The following is a 21,352-nucleotide window of genomic DNA, read 5'->3' as shown; positions in this document are numbered from 1 at the left end:
TTGACACCTGTAGCTTGTTTCCAAAACCCATCACCACCAAACTCCAGTGTGATCCAGTTGAGTGTAGTAGAACTGATTTGTTTGGAGTGAAGTTCTAGGGTCCTTAAACTTTGATGGTGTGAGGATAATTTTCCTATAGTTTAGGATGTGTATAGTAGATGAAGCCACTCAAATTTTTTTTGCTAAAATATCAGCAGTTGAGCCAAATAAAAACCTCATTGTTTTCGTTGTATCTACAAATATGTAATAGAGAAAGTAATTTGTTCAGAATTGAAAATGGATTCATGAGTTCCAGGTCACAAAGAAGAAAGTTTAATCCTTCTGTTATTCCTGATTCAGATGTGGAATTTCCCAGTGACTATCCATCAGGTTGTCTTCTGGGCTGTGTGGACCTAATTGACTGCTTGTCCCAGAATCAGTTTAAGGATCAGGTGAGTAAGAATACTTCTCTTGGACAGATGACTTGGTTTGCCACCATAGCAGACTATAGATCCTTCAACACAGAATATCTTGAAGATAGTAAGATGCTAGCAACTGAATTTAGACATGTGAATAGAACCTTCAAATTAGGAAATATTGAGGAGAGAAAAGACCAGGGTAGAAATAAAAAATGTAGTGATGCTTTGGTTTCTGGTATGTAATGGGTACATACACATTTCCACATAGGAAGCTTTTGCCACAATCCAGCTAATATGTATAGGGTCTTCGTTTCTTAATAAAAGTTTGCTGCTTTTAGTGAAGAAATCCTGCATTTTCCCTCGAATTATTTCAGTTAGGTGGTGGGAATGGTAGAATTTGTTACTACTTATTCTGGAACATTTGGTCTAGGCTAGAGAATTCATGATAAGCAAATGTTTGAGCTTTGATTGCTTGGACTGTGCCAAGTTTGGGGGGGGTGTGTGTACATATGTGTGTATTTATGTGTTTTTATTTATTTTGATCATTAAAGCTGAACTGACATAACTAAAATACATTTTTAAACAGCAGAGGGAGCCAAAGGACTTTAGCTTAATTGGAAAACTTGAAATTTAAAGCCTTATGTTTAGACTCAGACTAAAGAAATCCTCAAAGGCAAAGTGCATCCTTGAAGCATGAAGAGTTTTACCTAACGATATGGCCTTCCTGTTCTTTGAATAGTTACTTTAAACAATAGGGCTTCCATCACTGTGCTTAAGAAAATGTTCTTAGCTAAATTTTTCTCAGTAAATTTTTTGTTGTCCAGACTTATTTGTCTTTCATTAGCATTATTACTATCCCCTTTTGAAAAAATTTTTTCCTATTCTTTCTTCACATGTATTTGTTTTTTGTCTTTCATTTTCTTGAGGTTTGCCTCCTTGGCCCTTCTTTGATTGCTTTATGTTTATCAGTACAAAGCATGCAATTTGGCATGAATTTTTATTCCTAGCCTTTCTTTTCTGTTCTTAGCAGATGATCTAGACCTAAGGCAAAACCATAGACATGAGGAGACTCTTTATTTTCCACACCTTTGTACCTGTTCTATCCCTCTAATGGGCCTTTTGCCCATTTTGTCAGTGTCTTTTTTTCCCTCTACTCTTTTCCTTTTTTCTCTTCAATTTAGAGGTAATATAAGGCTTTATAGTTTTAGAGACTCTCACAGTCATTAACAACATGGTATAACTATTATATTTTTCTCTTAGGATACTCGCTTTCTAAAAGAGAACACAGGAGCATCTGGCAGTGTGGGTGGTGGTTTGGGCAAGGGATCTTCCTTTACTTTTTCATTTGTCAGTCAAGCAATCTATCACCTGATAGAAGATCAAATGATTCATATTGCTAGAAAGTTAGGCAGCTGCCTTTCTGTAGAGGAATTTTTGTAGAGAATGGTTGGAAACTGTAATCCTAGTCTCTGGAGTACCATAAGGCTTACAGAAATCAGAAATCTAATTAACAAAACAGATCTTTTTGGTTGTTCCAGGGTACCTGTATATCAAGGTAGCATGATACTTCTCCTTGAGCTTATATTCTCTCTTTTATCCTGAAGATGCTGAGGGCAGTGCATAAAAATGTAGGAATTCTCCCAGATGTTTCCAGCCGGAAGTCATGGCAACTCTCCTTGTGAATTTCCTGGTGTATGACATTACAATATCCCAAAATGTCAGAAGGTTCTAAATCTCATTAAACACAGAAATCCCATGCTTATTTTCCCTATGGTCAGCTCTTCTGTGGCTTTTCTCCATTGTTTTATTCTGTGTTTGAGGTTAGCACATGAATATTCAGAATTAATATTAGCCCTATTTGATGATTGTTTATCAGGTAAGGAGCTTACCACTTTTAAAGTAGTAGCTTTCATATTTGACTGCTTTTGAAAAATGTCTCAAGCATTCTTGGTAATCTGTCTCTCTTTGCTCTAAAGTTCTATGATGTACAAAATGTGATGCCTAGTCTGTTTTATCAATCTTATTCTCATTTCTGCGAGAATGAATTGAGAGTTTAGGAATAATAGCCCTAGACTAGCATTTCCCAAACTATTCCTTGGCGTCAGTGTTCTCTGAAAAAAAGGGGGGAGTGATTATGAGGCTTCCATAGACATATACATTGGGAAAATGTATTTGGATTAAATAAATGTTTACTGAAGACCTTCTCAGAGCCTTTCATGTGCTAGTGTGTATTATGACTCTCTGATATGACTCTCTGATCTATCTGGTGGATATAACTTGGAGTGTTCACAAAACTTTTTGATGGCAATCTATCCCCACCTTCTACACAACACTAATACTACCTACTTGCATACTACAGAACTGGTATCTTGTGGTATGTACAGTTTAGGAAGTGTTAGTCTGGGTGTGTTTAGTTTTCTTTTATCCTCACAGGTCAGCTCACTGAGGGAGTATCATCCAGGAGACACTTTCCTGACCTGTGTCTTCTTTCTGCATTTCTACTCACTTCTCATCACCCAGCTGAATTGCATTTTCTTTGAAAACCAGTGCAGATAAAGTGATTTTTATTTCAACTGAAACTAATCTTCTGTGTGACTTGGACCACGTTTTACTTCTCCATCTTGTTCCAAACTTTCCTTTCCTCAAAGAAACTCAATAGTTTGCTTCCTGACCTCATATTCTTGGCCTTTCTTTGATAAATTAAAATATGTCCTCACTATGTTTAGCATAGTATGATCATTTAGTTTAAAATAAATAAATAACAGCGCTGGCCGGTGTAGCTCAGTGCATTGAATGCCAGCTTGTGAATCAAAAGGTCTCCAGTTCGATTCCCAGTCAGTACACGTGCCGGGGTTGTGGGCTAGGTCCCCTGCTCGGGGTGGGGGCTTGTGAGAGGCAACCCATCCATTTATCTCTCACACGTCAGTAGTTCTCTCCCTCTCTTTCTCTTTCCCTTCCCACCTCGCTAAAAATAAATAAAATCTTTTTAAAAATGTAACAGAAAAGGTTTTATTAGTGGTTGTTTAAAATCAAGTGCACTACACTAGAAGTGGCTTTAAAATATGTGCTTAAAGTGCTTTCCCCTGAGCTAAGAATTCGTCTTCCTTTTTATCTTCTAAGAATAGTGTGGCTGGCATGGCTGATTTGTGCCAGAAAAAAAATCCCACTAGACCTTCAACCCTCCTGAGTAATAGCAGGGGATCAACCTAGACAAGGTAGGAGTGCTACAGAAAGCGCTGTAGGCTCAACTCAGGAGAGGGAGGTAGATGAGAGCCATCTAGTTAAAATTTCTGTATTCCCCTGGAAGGAGCCCATGCCGTTTGCCAGCATTTTATCTGCCAGCAGCAGATGTAAGCTCTCAGAAACAGCAGGGAGGATGTTGACTGCAACAATGCATCAAGGCTGTGGTTTGTAACCTCAATAGTAAGGCAGTTAAAACTTTTTTTTTTTAAACAAAGACATTTTGATCGCCAAATCCATAACCATTAGCAGCTGTGGTCTGAACAGTTCTCTAGACCTAACAAGTTTTCAAACAAAAAGTTGAGTTGGTGGCTTTTATTTCTGCATGTCTGTTCTGTGTTATGTTTGTGCTATTTATATCTCTGCCTTCAATAGAAAATCTGATTTGTCTGAAATATCCCAGGTTATTGATTATTTAGTTTCTTCTGTACTGATCCATTGCTCTCCTACCAGTTTACTGATCCTTTAGTCCATTTGATCTTATGGTTTTAATAATAACCAATACCTTATCTTTAAGGAATTACATTGAAAAAGTACTGGGTGCCTATATAGTTGACATTAGCAATAGAATTACAGTCTTTCAGTGGGGAAGACTTCTATAAGAGTATCCAGGCAATACCAATCTTCAGGAAAATTGCAAATATCATTTCATATGTGCAAATCATTGGCTTGTATAACCAATGGATTGACTATAAGTCTGAGAGGTGAGAAATTAAAAAGTGAAGGAAGCAATTAATAGTAAATATTCAAACCAGGCATTGGCTGTAAATAATGCAGAGTCCCCAAATTCTCTTTTAAAATATATTTGAAGGTCCTTTCTCTCATTCTGAGAAAATGTGCCAATTTATAGACCTAAAATGCATGTTTCTAAGGGATTTTTGAGGGCTGTATCTGAGAAGCAACAAAGAGGCGAATTGAATATCTACCACAATTAGCCTAAACCCTAGGTAGTTCTTTAAAATCACAGCTCACTTGAATGTGACAGGGAATGTGGTTTCAGAGTTCTGATGATGACTAGAACATTTACTAGTTTCTGACAGTCAGAACAGACTGTCCTTTGAGTTTTTTGTGACCTGAGTATCAAGTATTCACTTAATGAGTTGACATTCATGTACATTATTTTAATAATCTAGTAAGCATTATGCTTTCTGTTGTATTTATCTTGAAGAGGAGAATAGTAACACCTTTATGTACATTTTTTTAATGTTTAGCTTTTCATCTGAAAATGAACATGTAATTCTTAAGACTTTCTATTTTTTGGCTTGTAGATTTTAATTTTAATGACCTTGAAACAACACGATTTAGTACCCATTATAATCACTAAACTATAAAGTCAGCATTATTTATATCTGATCAGCTATACAAAACTCATCGATTTTTCTTATGAAAAAGGCAGTAGGGCCCTGGTTCGTGTGGTTCAGTGGATTGAGTACAGGCCTGCGAATCAAAGGATTGCCAGTTTAATTCCCAGTCAGGGCACATGCCTGGGTAGTGGGCTGGGTCCCCAGTTGGGGTATGCAAGAGGCAACCACACATCGATGTTTCTGTTTCTCCCTCCCTTCCCCTCACTCTAAAAATAAATAAATGAAATCTAAAAAAAAAAATAGTAGAAATTCCAAAGAATAAGGGAGAGATCACTAATTAAAGGCCATGTTTACTAATCTAGTACCATAATTCCAGTCTCAGTACCTCCCAAGTGACTGATAGGGGAAAAGGAAGAGGTAGGGATGTTGGCAAAGTACAGATAGTTCTTAAATTCTGGCGCCATGTGTGCTGGAAGGCCACACAGTGTCAAGTAAAGGCTGAGACTGGAGAGTAGGATGGAAGCTTTTGGGTCAGATTGTAAAGGAGGCCCTTGAGGAGAGTAGGATCAGGACTTCCTGGAGGCAGTGCTGGAGCGGGCCTCAAGACCTAGGGGGCTTCTTCTTGGTATCCAAGTCCTTTTTAATTCCTTCAAGTTCTTAGCCAGGTTTGGTATGCCATAATTCTGAGCCAAATGCATTCCAACCAGGTTGCCAAAAGTAAATCTAACCAGAAATTGGAGTATGATGTCAGCAAAAAGGGTGCAAACGGCAGTTGCAGCTTGGTGGGCTGTTCCTAAGATTCTCTTAAATATTCGTTCATCAATAAATACTTGAGTGTCTACAACAAATCAGACACTGTTTTAGACACTAAAGAGAACAAAAAGTTAAACCAGGCATGGATTCTGTCCTGTTTGAAAGACCACTAGGTGTATAAGATATGTATATAAACCAAATGCAAAAGGAAAAGCAAAGACAACTGTTTCAAGAGAAGTAGAGACTGCCTCTGAGGCATTTAAAGGAGAGAAAAGTTTGCTTCTAGCTGGGAGGTATCACAAGAAGACTTTATGAAAAAGATGGCTTTTGAATTAGCCTTGAAGGGTAGTCGTAATAAAATCTATTACTTTTTGATCAATTATGTACCATGCCTATTATGTATGTTATTTTTCTAATCCTCACAGCAACTCCAAGCAAGGTATCGTTGCCCCTCTTTTAGAAATGATAGAACTTAAAACTAAGAGAGTTAAAATAACTTGTGTACTGTTGGTAGGTAAAGGGTGGAATTGGGATTGCTGTTCAAGTCTTCCTACTTAGATGACAGAAAAGCATATTCCAAGGAGAGGGAGTAAGGTGAGGAAGGAAAATATGAGCCTGTTTGGAGAGTAATAGCAAGCAGCAAACAAAAATGGAAAGGTATGTTTTGGTCAGAGGTGGATACCTTTGAGTGGTAGGCTACAGGGGGGAAATTTTTCTGTAGTCAGTTGTGGGACGGGGAAAGATGTTTTGAAGGTGATCAGAGCCTTACTTGAGGAAAACAAACGTGGCAGCAATGTGGAAGATGAATTGCTGTGAAAAGACTGAAGGTAGGAAACCTAGTGAGAAGTTGTCATCCATCATAGAGATGTTTTTAAAATTCTGTTCTGATAGTGCCAGTGGAGTTAGACAAGAAAGATGCAAGAGGTTTTATGTAGGTACAATCAGCCACTTAATGTAACACCTTCATTTTACCTGTAAGTAGACTCAGGCTTAGAGAGAAAGTGGTCTGCTTGATCTAGAAGGAATCTGCTGTAGTCTTGCTGTCTTACTGCAGTCTGTTCAAGGCTTCTTGATTTGTCATCCAGCCTACTATATGAACCAGGTGGCAAATCATCTAATTTAAGATTTCATTGCTCAGAATATTATATAATCATACGTTCAACAAGTATTTATGGACCACGTGTCATGTACCAGGTATTGTGCTAAAGACTAAGGATCCAGAGTTTTAACAAGATATTTTTCTCCCTCTAGATCTTTAAGTCTACTAGAAGAGACTGAGACAAGAAAATCCATCCATAATAATTATCATATGAACAAAGGCATGCACAAAAGAGGGGACCTAACTCCTAACTCAGCTGGAGGTAGGGTAGGGAGTGTTAAGGAAGCTTCTAAAAACCATGAGTCCTGAAGAACGCAGAGTTTATGTCTTCCTCAGTATACCATGCTATATCATGTGCCTATGCTCTTGTCCACAAGGAGAGTTCCCATTCATTCTTTAAAACAACTGAGATGTCACCCCTTCTTGTAGAGTCTTGCCTGACCTCAGTCACCTCCTTGGCAGGATGAATTGCTTCCTTATCTGGGCTACTATGTTGATATTTCTATTATTGCATTTTTTTTTACCTTTTTTTTCTTGGTAATTACCAAAAAGAAATGTTCACATGTAGTTTCTTTAGGCGGTTACCAGCTATGTCTTATTTATCTTTTTATCTCCAGTGTCCTTGTATATAGCCTGGCACATAGTAGGTACTCAGTAAAAGTCGTAACAATATATTGAGAAGCAAGCAATTGTTGATATACAAAAAAACGTAAGTGCTTTGTGAAAGAATTTGAATTGTATTCTGAAGGCAACTGTGTAAGTGATGCAGTGAGATGTATATTTTAGAAAGATTGTCTAGGCAGAAGTAGGAAGGAAGGATTGGATGAGGCAAACCTGAAAACAAAATGGTTGTTGAGGTGAAGCATGATGAAGGCTCTGTAACAATATTTTGGCAGTTGAGTTGGACAGAAAGGAATACATGAAATTTTAGGAGGTAAAGTGTATAGGGCTTGGTGATTTGATTTGATATGAAGAATGAACAAAAGAAGTCTAGGACAAACTTGGGTTTCTGGCTGTGGTGAGTTGGTGAATGGTAAGTACAATTAGTCCAGATGGGGTATACAAAAGAAGAGAATTTTCTTTTAAATGATTTTTTAAAAAATAAATGAGCTATGGCAAAGGAAACCTATATAGTAGCAGTGAAGGAGAGGTGTTCTGTAGTGTATGATCACCATACAAAAATATATTTTTATGTAAATTTTCATTTGCATAGTTGAAAATATTTTAATATTTTGTTCTAAAAGGCAAATGTTATGTGATAAAGAGATACTGTTAATATATAATGCCAGGTTACTTGATAATGATCCTACCTTGATATGTCAGCTGAGGTCAAAGGATTCTGAGCTCTACTTCTAAACAGTTCTCAGTTAAGTCAGACCAGACAGTGGGAAATAAAATCTAAAATTGGCAGAGTCCTTAACTCAAGAGGAGTCTTAGCATCCTGAGGCATTAGTTCGAAGCTAGGCTTAAGTGGTTAAGAACCTTACAATGTATGATCTTTAATTAAGAGCAATTTTATTTAGGTTCTCACTAGTTTTAAGTTGGAGCAAGAACCTGCTATATGAAAATTAAGACCAAAAATAGTCATGAATGGGTGATTTCCATTTAGGTCTTAAAAACTCAGGGCAGAAAAGCTATGACGTTAATTTTAGAGAAATATACTTGATTGGGTTCTATTGCATGTGGAGGTTCCAGCAGAGGATTCCAAAAGACACAGAACGCCTCAGTGGAAATTTTATGGTGAGTAGGATGGGACTAGGAGACCAATGCCATGTGGCTTCAACCAGATCATCACCCCCATAGGACTTTAAGACCCATAAGCTACATACCGCTTATCTCTTATTCTTTTCACCTGAAATAAATATGCATTGTCTGTATCATTGAGCTGGAACCACCTAACTTTGATACATGGTTTGAATCATCTACTGATAAACACATGGGAGTTCAGCTATCCCACTTTGGGCCAGCTGGCATGATCTTTATCCAGCCCCAATCAAATATACAGTAGTCAAAGTATCATGATCAGTGTTACTCTGATGTGAAAAACCTTTTGTTCCCCGCCTCCCCAGAGTGCTAGCTGTCCTTTGAAAACCTCGAATTGCTTGAAGGAAAATGTAAATAACTATTTGTCAAAGAACACAGTTGCTTTCAGGATCTGTTTCTTTGGATTTGTGCTTTGTGGCCCTTTTATCAGACTCATTTCCTTCTCTCTTTCTGTGTTTTATCACCTCAATCGACTTGGAGTTGGTTTTCAGCTAACTAGATTTCAGAGCCTGATTTTATATCCTATCTAGTTCCTCAAAATTAAGCCAAGAAAACCTACAGCAAATATATGTTCCTTGTCAATGACTTCCTTCTTGACTGCTTTAGCTCTTAGCTCTCTGGAGACGGTTATAAGATTTATAGGTCATTTGGGGATTTGTGAAGAGTGACATCATGTCGGAGTTCCTGATCACTTCAGGACAGGGACGGAAATGGAGGAGGCACACTGGCAGAGTTGGTGGAAATGCCCACTTGGTTCTGAATCCAACCTTGGTTCAGAAAAAAACTACTAAATTTTTTTTTTCTTTTTATGAAAATGGCAAAAGAAATGTTTTCCCTTGACTGGTGAAAAATTTTCCTCTGGAGGGGAAAAGAAAATGACTGTTTAGTAGTTAATTACCTGTTACGTTAAACAGTTGTGAAACTTATAAGGCATGAAAGAAGAGTTCACCCGTCCCCACCATGGTCAGGCTGGAAACCGGTTGTCTTAGGCAAGAACACTGTCAACTTCCTGAGGAGTCCCTTCCTGAATCTGAATGGTTGCTTTGACTTGATTGCTGGATCTTATAACCAACAATGTCTGTTGTGCTATGTCCTTAATGTAACGTTTTCCCTAAATTTGATATGACATCAGAGTTTATTGACATTCTTCATAAATATGAATCCTCCTCTCTTAATTTACTCTTTCTCTGAGACAGCTGTATTTTAGTCTTGACTCTAAAACAAAACTTACTTTCTGGCCTCAGACCTGTAGTGTATAATGTGGTCTGTAGTGCACAAGCTGCAGTTGCAGAGGTTGTGCTTTTTTCAAGGTACTGAGGCCCTGCCAAGCTGACTTTTCCTTTAATGCATTTTGCCATAAAAAATAATCTCTTCTCCCAATGCATAGGCCTTCCTTTCCTTTATTCTTTGTAGGCTACTTTGTTCTTCAGCTCTCTTTTTTAAAACCTCCTGAGGTTCAGAGATAGAGCTTGGGAAAAGGGACAGTCAAGCTTGGGAAACTTGGATTTATATTCAGTTGGGAAAGTTGATTTATTTTTTTAATTGAATTTATTGGGGTGACATTGATCCACAAGGGAAAGTTGATTTTAATGTTTATCTTTATTGTGAGGCATGAAGGGGTCCAACAAACCTTTTGTTCTATAATTTTATTTATGCATTACTTTTTATTTGACATTTGCTTACCTTGTTAATGTATGTTAGGGTAGTTTTTATTAAACATAGGGCCTTTTGGACACTTGCCAAGACACAGAAGCATTAATTTAGCTTGAGGTATAACGCATGGCAGAGTAGCACCTGCCTGTACCCAGTTACAGCCTGAGGAGTGTCCAGTTCCCAGCATGTGCATGTTCAGCATTATTAAGTTAAACTTAATGCACAAGTTGGTAAATTCCTTACTCTTTCATTCAGCAAGTATTTACTGATTGCCGCTCTACTATGTCCCAGGCATGATTCTAGGTGCTGAGAAGTAAATTTTGACAAAAATACCTGCCTTCATGGAGCTTCTATCCTAGTAAGGGGAAGCCTTACTAGGCTTAAAATTTTTAAATAAGTAAGTAATATAGTATCAAATGATAGTAGGTGCTGTACAAAATATATATATATATAAGGTAGGAGAGACTGTAAAGAGCGCCAGGTTTGTTAGGAGATTGGTGCTGAGCGTTGAATAGAATAATCAGAGAAGACGGGACAAAGTTGACATTTAAAGCCCTGAACAGAGAGATGAAGCCATGTGGGTATCTAGAAGGGGAAGCATTCCAGGAAGAAGGAATAGGCAAGTGCAAAGACCCAGAAGCAGGGACAGCAAGGAAGCCAGAGTGGCTGGAGTAGAGTGAAAATGGGGATAGTAGTAGGAAAAGGCATCAGAAAGGAAATGGGGCCCTGATTGTCTAGGGACGTGTAGGTCATGGTGAGGAGTTAGGCTTTTTTTTGACTAAGAGCAAAAGCCTTTAGAGAGTTTCAAGCTGAGTGACATGATCTGATTTTTTTTTTTTTTTTAATAGCTCTGTCTGCTGTTTTGAGAACAGACAAGAGGGGGTTAAGGGCCAAATCAGAGAGACCAGTTAGGAGGTTATTGTGGTAATCCAAGTAGATATTATGATGGCGTGGACCAGGAAAGTAGCCATGGAGGTTTTAAGAAGTGGTGAAATATTGGGTATTTTTTGAACGTAGAGTTGACATGATTTCCCAGTGGGTCAGTTGTGGGGTAAAAAGAAGAACAGGTTTGGGAAGGAAATCTAGGACTTTGATTTTATTTTTTAATTTTATTTGTAGTGTGGTAAAATATCTATAACATAAAATTTACCATTTTAACCATTTAAAGTGTACAGTTCACTGGTATTAAGTACATTCATAATGTTGTGCAACTATCACCACTGTCCATCTTCAGAACTTTTTTTATTATTCCAAACAGAAACTCTTTACCTATTAAGTAAAAATTCCTTCTTTCTCTACCTGTTCTTCCTCAGACCCTGGTAACCACTATTCTACCTTCTGTTTCTGTGAATTTGCCTATTCTAAGTACCACATACAGGGTCCAGCAGAAGTAACGCCTGCTTGAGTGTCATTGGTAGGGTAATAATATGGGTGTAATAATTTATAGTTTTAATTTGAACATTTTACCTAAAATGTCATATGGTGTGCTTGAGTGCGATATTGTTGTGTTATAGAATTACATGCTTATGATTTTGTAATAAAAGTTTGTAATGAAAAAGGGGCATTATTTGTGCCACACCCTGTATAAGTGGAATCATATAGTATTTGCCCCTTTGTGTCTGGTTTATTTTACTTAGCATGATTTTTCAAGATTCATCCATCTTGTAGCATGTGTCTGAATTTCATTCTTTTTCATTATTTCATTATGAATAATACTCATTCTATGTATGTCACATTTTGTTTATTCATTTATCTACTGATAAATAATTAGGTTGTGGAAACTAGTGGCGATTGTGAATAATGTTACTATGAACATTTATCTGAGCCCCTTTCAGTTCTTTTGGGTATATATCTGGAAGTAGAATTGCTGGATCATATGGTAGTTCTGTGTTTAACTTTTTGAAGAAACATCACTCTTTTTCCAGAGCGGCTGCACCATTTTACATTCACACCAACAATGCATAAGAGATTTTAATTGTGAGTACCGTTGCTTTGACCTCTGTAGAATTAGCTTTAAAGATCTTGATAGCAGCCTCTGGGTTTATTTGTGCTGAAGCAGCCCAGTGTAACAGCTGGACCCTACTTTTCTTTGAGTTCTAAAGATCCAGGAAGTAAAGAAAGGAGAGGATTTATCCTCCCATCTTTAGTCTTTCTTTTCTGCCATGAACATTTTGACCTTGCCTGGGAATATAATTGTGGCCGATACTTGATATTAAGCTATGTTTTATCAAAGTACATGCCACACCCATCCCACACTGAAAGCCATGGTATGTGGGCAGAACCAAAAGCTGTTTAAAATCCTTTGTTTTCTCCCCAGCATTACTTATCACCTAGCACAGAGTGGCCAGTAAAGAACTTTAACTGTTCATGCTTCCACTTGTTACAATGAAATTTGAATTTTCTTACTGAATGCTCCATTTCTACTTTAGAGCCTTAGATTTGTAGAGGATACATCTTAGCAAGTGAATAAGAGTGGAAAATAATTTCATATTTTTGGTAATTACTAGGATAAAGGCCTCTCCAGTAATGAAGTCTGACCCATACTCACAGTCAATCTCTGAGTCGTAATTGTCAAACATGCTAAACCCAAGATCTCCCCAGGTAGGGAATAATGAAATATCAGGTTAATTGGGCATTGCTGGAGAGCACTTTCTGCCAATCCCCAGTTGTTTCTTAAATTGTGATTGTGTGGTCAGCATAGTGTTAATCTGGATGTTGTGTCTGTCTCTGCAGAAGAAATAAAAGTCTATAGAGTATTCAACTAGTTTTGTTTTGTGTTAATAGATCCAAAGGAGGCTTCTAAATAATTTTGAGAATTGCCCTACCAGTTACCTTTTCACCCTAAGTAAGTCTGGAATGCGTCCAGCAAAACAGCTTTTTCATGTTCATACCTTTCAGAATGGATCATCTTCCTTCCCTTTAGTAAGAGAAAGGCGTGTTGACTGTTTCTAGCAGAATTTTTACAAATGTTCTGTTTTTCTTAAATGTTCCAGTGTTTCACTTGAGTTGAATTTAGGGGGTGTCCGTTGTTCTTGAAAGAGACTTCTGAATCTTCCAACTCATAGTCACTTATGTTAAAGGAACAGTCAGCTGTAATTCTTCTGGGAAAATCTCTGGCATCCTTTTTTTTAAGAAGTTGTTCCCATTATAGGAAGTCAGAAATGGTAGGCAATAAACTATAAAAATACTGTGCTAAAGCTTGGGGAAAGGTGAAGATTTGTTCTTGTTTGTTGAGCATAATCCTCTTTATCTGAGTGTGAAATGAAGAGTGTTGTCACCAGCATGTCGAGGTGAAATCTGGGACATCGTATGATCTTCTTGAAATTCAAAATTTGTCCCAACCAGACTGAACTTTTTATTTTTATATTTCACAGTATCCAGACATGAGTCAAGAATCTGATTCTCCATTTGTTTTCATCTGCACAAATCCCCAGGAAATGATTGTGAAGTTTCCTATTAAAGGAAATCCAAAAATCTGTAAGTCACAAGCTTTGATGGTCTAATATTCTTTTTTTATTTTGCATCTTATGTGTTTGCCTTTTTAATTTTTATCTCTTTTTACCCTGTTCTACAGCATCTCAAGTGTTGGGAGATTAATAAAATTATATTTATTGAATACTTGAATGTCAGGTTAACTGCAGTATAGCCTTTCCAAAAGTACCTTGGTCCACAATTATTGGCATGCTGGTGAGCCACTCTAAATTTTAGTTTAGGACCCCAATGCATTCAAATCTTATATGTCAGCCAAAAGAGCATGCTTTGTTCTGCTGTACTGCTCATTAAAAGAAGGAGTAAACCAATGCCAGTGGCAACACTGTCATTTATTCATTGTTCCTCAGTATTCAATCCAAGAATAAGACGGCTTTTTAAGTGTCTCTTCTTGTATGTCTGTTTTGGAGGCATCACTTCCCACTATTTCCTTCATTACTGGTTCCTAGAGCTTTGCCCTAACCTTGTTTTTCATCTCTCTGAATCCTCTTGATGATTTCTTTTTCTGTAACAGTTGCTTTTATATATTTTTGGTTATAGTACTCTCTGTATAATCGTTCCTTCGGTAGATCTTTCAGCTTTTCTTCAACTTCCATCTTCTCTTCCTCTGTCTGATCCTATAGCAGCCTTTTCTATTTCAAAGCAGTATCAAGAAACATATAGTGGTGTCCTCTCTGCCTACCTTTCTTTCAAAAACAACATCAACAACCCTCCCTTTTGCTAATATCAGTTACTATTTTGTGCCTCTGTGACATTGCTTTCTCATTGTGTGAACAGGATGATTATTGGCAAGCATTGTCTTCAGCTGTGCACAAATCTGCCTCACTCATTACCTTGGTGACCAACTAGCCATTTTATAAGTCTGTTCTGTTCAGAAGTGCTTCTACTACAATGTAAATAAGAATTACCTGTAAGCCTGTTAAGACAGGTTTCTAGGCCTTCTCACAAGTGATATTGATGCCGTTGGTCAACTCAGTACACTTTGAGTAATACTGCTTTCAATCACAAAATGAAATTCTTTGAATATGAATTTAGGTTAATATATATATTCACTATAAAATTCAGGCAACCCTCATGATTTAAGTGGTGTATGTTTCTGAGTTTCCTACACATCCGAAAATCTGAACATAAGTTGCCCCTAACTTATACAAATTTTTTACTTTAGACTATACCCCAGCTGGTATCCAAGTGGCCCTGGAAATTCTTTTTCCTTCTTCTCCACTATATAGGATTTAAATCTCTCTTTTCCTCTCCCTCTTTTTTGGCTGTGGCAATCTACCTCCTCCTCATCTGTTTCTTTCTAGGCGCTGATAGCAACACTGGTGGTAGGAGGAAAATGTGGTAGGTCTCCTCTGCCAGACCCACTGCTACCTTGATCTTTAGCCCAGTTACCTTTTCTTATCTTCCTCTTCTATCTTGGTTTTTGTCTGCTGTTTGAGCTCCTGTGAGAAATGTTCTGTGTAAACAGAGATTAGATACTCTCTGAAATGTTTTCCTTCAGTACTTTCTCTGCCTAGACAGAGACCCACCTTCAGCACATATATGGCCTTTGTTTTTTTCCATAAGCTTTAATAGGCATGGGGGAGTGATGATCTTAGGGAGCAAGCTTTAATAACCTCTTGATATTCCCCATTGTTTCTGTTAGTTAAAACTTTAAAAAGCCAAAATGGGCTGTATGGTTATTTCAGGGACAACCGGTCTAGATAGAAATTGAGTCTACAGCTTCTTCCATTATAGACCAGACAAGGGGAAAAAACATTGGTCAGAAACTATAGGTAGTCAAAATTTATTTTTAAAGAAAAAGGAAAAAATAGGTTCACCAATTCCTGTGTGTCTCAGAAAAAGAAAAAAAAAATTATATTGAGAGGGAGCCAGAGTGAGGATTTAGTCTGGTGTAAAGTTTCTCTTCTCTATAGCTCCCTATTCCTTTACCCTCCATTCAGTGCTAACCATCTCTAAGAATTTTACACTCTGCCAGAACTTCCTTGCCTGAGGCCATAGGGCCCACCTCCAGTAGTTTAAAGCTGGGAAAAGTCTTTAATCCCACTGCCACAGGGGAAAATACATAGTTGGCTCTTAATTTGGAATACTTCATTGTTTATTCAAGATATATTGTTACTTGAAGTGGTTAAGTTCAATTCCATAGTATTACTAATATTACTACTCTACTTCAATTATGGCCATAGCTATGGCTTAACTTTATTTATTTATTTATTTTTGTGGTATGGCTTAGGAACCTAGACACCTTTTATAGATAAATCCTGTAAGAACTATATTTCAAGTTCTAAACTTCTGACTTGCAAATAAACTTTTAGACTATAACCCATTTCCATGTTATATCATGTGTATATATGTATATGTGCCTTCAATTAAAGGTTTATATTTTATGTTTTTGGACATGTAAACTTGAGCTTACTTGACATGGAGATAATTGTGTTTCTTGAAATTGAAAAAATTCAGAAAAGAGCAGTGTGCAATATGATATCATTTGCCTGTGTGTTTGCTCAAATTAGAAAATGCAAAATAGTTAAGTATAGTAGAATATATAGGTTGGATGTTTAAGGAAATAAAGGAATCTTTTTACTTTAAATGAACTACATGCTCTATAAGCTCATGCAAATAATGCCTTATATCTTATGCAAAGCATGTGAAAATCCCTATGAGAGTTGTATCGATTGATGACAAATATTTTTCCCCTTTCAACTTCTTGCCCATCTGCTGCACATGCACCTGATTTTCTTTTAGGTACCATGATTGAGGATGTGGTTTAACACCGAAATGATGCAGGAACTAAATGTGAGAGTATTGGGAAAATACACCAACTAAGCATTATCACTCTTCTTTTAAAAGAGTATACTGTGTGTTATTGTACTGAACTGTCCAGATGCTAAGTCATGAAAGACCAGGTTAAGCTAGAGTTCGGAGTTCAGAATTCACGTAATCCAAGGGCATCCATGATGACTGTTTCTTCATGCAAGAAACCCCAGCAGTCCTTTGCCCTCACTGCCCAGGGCTGACCCAAGAATTGCCACTGTTGGCAGCCATTCAGGTAGATGTTAGGGAATGCAAAGAAGTCATTATTTGTAATGAGATCACAGATTGCTGGCACACGAATGGGGTTTTTTTAGGCAGTCAAGGAGATCAAAGAATTTCTGAATTGCTGGGAATGTCCTAGAAATCCTTATTCCTCTATATCTCCTTCTTCCTGTTAGTTTTCCATTTTATGAAATCATCATCGAAGCCAGAGATTACCCTGACTACTACTGAGTGCTTTGTTTTGATGGGCTGATCTTACCTGAGCTGGTGTTACATGAGGGTTTTCATAATCAGACTGCAGTTTTCTGAAAATTATATTTGGAAAGTTCTTTATAGTAAAGCTTTGAGAGTTTGAAGATGATGATGTCTCCCTCTCTTTTTTTTTTTTTAATATGAGGAACTGAAATGAAATAATGAAAAGACTTGTGTAGAATTATATGGTAAATTAAAAGTAAAACTGAGGCCATAGCTAAGACACACAACCCCCAAGCCTCAACATAAATAATATGACTACCCTTACTTTTTCAGAGAACTTTGAGCTTATGAAACATTTTAATATAGATGATTTCAGTTAGTTATTTGATTAAATGACTTAGAGTATGTAAAATTCTTAGCACAGTAGATGGTATATAGAAAGCACTTAATGTTAGCTGTAATCCTTTCACCAACTTTGTAAGTCAATAGAAGTTTTCCGTCCTTTTATTTTTTAATTGAGTAAACAGGTTTATAGGAATTGTATTTTGCTCATATCTTTCTGCTTCTAAGTTTCCTGTTCTTTTCTAGGTTTTTTGCTTTTTTCATATTGCCTCAAAAACAGATCATTGTAATTTACATTTCCTTTTTTAGGACACAATATCATAGAGCTGGAAAGGGCCTTCAGTACTATGTAGTCTAGTTTTTTGGCATTGATAAAGTTGACAAGAGTGATTAGGTGACCTCCTCCAGGTTATACAGCTAGGTAGTCGCAACCAAAATGGGAATCTGCTTCTTCTAACTTGTTCAATAAAGAGAACGAAAAGTCTGGAGTCCTGGTGTCCCAGATGGTATTCTAAATTCTGTTCCACCGCCTTCTAAAAAGCTAAGTGAGACACATAGAGTACCTCTGGGTGCCATCACCTTTACAATGGGTGCTCTTATGTTTATTTGGTATCTGTTTTTGGTTACTTCATAGTCTGACCTATAATGTAAAGGTTTTGAAATTTGTAGTGTTTACCTTCTATATTTAATTCATTTGATGAATTCATTTCATTCATTTATTGAGCTCTGGCCACGTGGCTCAGTTGGTTGAAGTGCCATCCCATACACCGAAAGGTTGTGGTTCGATCCCCAGTCAGGGCACGTACCTAGGTGGGGGTTCGTTCCCCTGTCAGGGCATGTACAGAAGGCAACCAATTGATGTTTCTCTCTCTCTTCCTCTCTCTCTAAAATTAGTAAACATATCTTGGGTGAGGATTAAACAGAAAAAAAAACATTTATTGAGTACTTACCATTTGGTAGTCACTGTGGTAGTGCTAGGGATACAAAGGCAAATTTGCCTTGTGATAGGGCTTTTTGCCAGATTGCCGGCACATGTTTGGATTTCCAACCAGGCAGCCTAGGAGATGAAAAGAACTTTTAAATCCTTGGGACTACCCTGTGCTCTAAACCCCAAATTAAAATCAACAACATTGTGACCACTGTGGATGGCATTGAGTGATGTTTTCTGAAGCTTAGAAAAGAAAGTAATGTTATTCCAGATGCAGGTGTAGCCCTAGAGAGGTGGGTGGGAGGGGTGGATTTAGAAAACAGGGAAACTTGTTAGGTTGTTAGTCTCTTTGTGCAGTCACAACATGTATTTTTTTAAATTGTTCAAGTACAGTTGTCTCACAACATGTATTCTTAATTGGACAAATGAGAATATTGAAGTCCAGAGAGAAAATGACTCGTCTCAGGTCACACAGCTAGTTAATACCAGACAAGGGTGAACTAAAACATGGGTCTCACGACTCCTAGGCTTGTGCTCTCTTACACTTGACTGCTGCAACAAATGAAAATGACAGCATATGAGGTTGTGGGTCTGGGCCTGTAGTACAGTAGAACACGGAGGCTTCTTCTTTTTTTTAAGTGCTGCAGCTGATGTTCAACTTAATGGTTTCTGTTTCCACCATCAGCATTGCTACGGACTTAAATGAGATATTTCTGGGCGAAAGCAACCTGCAAGCTCTCTTCTCAGGCCAGACAGACTGGAAGGAACTCTGTTAAGATTCCCTTCATGAGATGGATGGCTCCTAAGGCTGCTACCACTGAACCAAACCCTATCCTGGTAGATCTGAGGAGTCAGAAGTGAGAGACCACAGCAGTGACGAACTTTTCTTTAGGGTCACCTGGGACAGGAAGGTTGCTTGTTTTCTAACTTTAACACTTAGAAGAGTCATACAACCTATGACCTTTGCCCTTCTTAGCTGGTGATAGGGGCCCTTTGTCAGGAAAGCATTCTTGTGGATTCTACTCCACTGTTTCAGGTCACTCCCCCTATTAAGGCAGAGGCAGGAAAGGGGTGAGTTGAACTGCTTTTCTCATTGTGAGGGAGGTTCATGCATTATTCTCAGCCAGTTAACAGGTCAGAGGAATGGGTTTCCCACTGTGTGAAATGCCTTTTTTTATTATATGTTTATATTCTTTAAAAACTTGTCTCAGCATTAGACACCCTGGAAAAGGTGTTGTTTCTTTTCTAGTAGCTACACAATTGGAAATATTAACTTAGATTCTTTAGGTGAATACTCATTGTGTTTGTGTGCATGCTTTTGTGTGTCTATATGGTGTTCCCACTGCTTCCTCATTCTTAAAGAATGAAGCTCTGAAGTTTGAAAGTGTCTGAGACCTGAAGCAAGATAATTGAATGTGACAGGAACACAGTAACCAGAAGACCTGGGAGGCCATGAAAGATTTGCATTGCAAATATAAAAAATAAATAATGAGGCTTCTTTTTCTCCCTTACAGGGAAACTGGATTCCAAGATCCATCAAGGCGCAAAGAAGGGGTTAATGAAGCAGAATAAAGCTGTCTGACCCAGGAGAAAAGGAACTATGCAGCACAGTGGAGTTTTGTGTACTAAAATTGTTACACACTGGTCCTTTGGAACTGAAGCAGTAGAAATCCCAAGGCTTGACCATCAGGCTTTGACTCTTCCAGTACTTAAATTCTTACCAGAACTTGTATATTTTTCTTAATGAGTGGGATTCTTACTTTAAGTAGTGGGTCAAAAATCTTTGAATACATTATTTATAAAAACCTATTTTAAAAATTCTAGGTCTTAGACATTTTTTCTCAGAATGGCATTAGAAGAAAAAGGAACAAGTTGGAAATTAATTTCCTCTCTGGGGCTTGGATTTGTAGTCAGGAAAAATTTTAACCTAGGGTTAACAATGGGGGGCACTTGAATTTTAAAGTTTCTTCCCGCTCCCCCTCCATGGTAGCCTAATAGAGAATTTGGATATCTGAGGAATCCTGTGTTTAATACAAACCTGTGGTGGGACAGAAAGCTTTTTAGCAAGTTTTCTGCTCCAATCCAACATCCCTTAAAGTTGAGTCCAAACATCTTCAAAGGCTCAGTAACCTTCACTGGCAATTTTTTTTTTTTTTAAGAGATAACCTGAAGAGGTGCTGTCATTTTGTTCTTTGGTTTGAGACATTAGGCATAAGAAGATCAGACTGGGAGGAGATGGAGCCACCTGCTAAAACAGCATGAAACTGCCCTATTTATTTTGTTGGTATTGCAAAAGCATCACTTCGATGGGGCAATTAGGAACAAACTGAAAAATAAAATCCCTTTAGTAATTGCATCCAAATACCCCCAGATGCTGAAAGCAAAGCCTTTAAACCATCCACACCCCAGGAAGCTATGAGCTTTGTTAAAAATAGGAGGTTAGTTTGAAATGAGATTTTTACTAGTCAGTCTGGCCCCACTTAGGGAAACCCTTTCTTCTGAGGCTGTTCAGAAGAGCTGTCAGAATCTCAGTTGCTGGCATCCTCAGGAAATTCATGGTCTTAAATGCGTATGTTCTGCTTTTTATAAAGCAGCACCACCACACTGGGGAAGTTGGATTCCCTCCAGCAGTTGTGTGCATGACTTAAAAAAGAGAGCATAAGGGAGAAAAAAAAGTGCCCTGTGTTATGAAAAAGATTAATTTCCCCTTTCTTTAATCCTTCATATTCAGCATTTATTTGCATTGAAATGCCTCCACTCATTATGCATTGATGTTCACTCAACTGTGAACCCTGCTTGTTGCATAGCTCTGGGCACTGCCTTTGCAGGACCTGATCACTCTGGATTCCCAGGGAAAACCCACCCGATTCTTGTTCTGGTGATGCAAACATGCAGTATATTCTTTCTTTTCCTGTTCAACCTCTGTACAGAAAGTGGAAAGGACAGCTAATGACACTTCTTTAGGGAAAAAATTCCCTGCCCTCCTACAGACCCTAGCACTGTTAATGAAGCCACATTGGATTCATTATGCAATTAATAGTTTACCAAGCAGTAAGTAGCACCTTGAATTCTGAGCTGGAATTGCCTGGTTTTCTTAATACCAAAATAAAACTGAAAGGCAAGAGGTAAAGAACCTATGGATGACAGGGGT

The 21,352-nt window shown here is 37.8% G+C and overlaps 1 protein-coding gene across 1 annotated transcript in view; it reads left to right on the top strand.

Moving 5' to 3' along the window:
• TRIP4 (thyroid hormone receptor interactor 4) overlaps positions 1–20,019 on the top strand; it is a 53,777-nt gene extending 33,758 nt beyond the window's left edge. The window contains exons 11-13 of the mRNA XM_054565294.1: positions 340–431; positions 13,586–13,688; positions 19,716–20,019. Coding sequence (XP_054421269.1) covers positions 340–431; positions 13,586–13,688; positions 19,716–19,783 — 263 coding nt within the window. The 3' untranslated portion in view covers positions 19,784–20,019. The remainder of the gene's footprint in view (positions 1–339; positions 432–13,585; positions 13,689–19,715) is intronic.
• Positions 20,020–21,352: the final 1,333 nt, after the last annotated feature.

The sequence above is a fragment of the Pteronotus mesoamericanus genome, unplaced genomic scaffold (assembly GCF_021234165.1).
Source record: "Pteronotus mesoamericanus isolate MK-2021 breed Mesoamerican mustached bat unplaced genomic scaffold, CSHL_Meso_final contig_164, whole genome shotgun sequence".
Lineage (NCBI taxonomy): Eukaryota > Metazoa > Chordata > Mammalia > Chiroptera > Mormoopidae > Pteronotus > Pteronotus mesoamericanus.
This window is presented reverse-complemented; position numbering and strand designations above follow the sequence as displayed.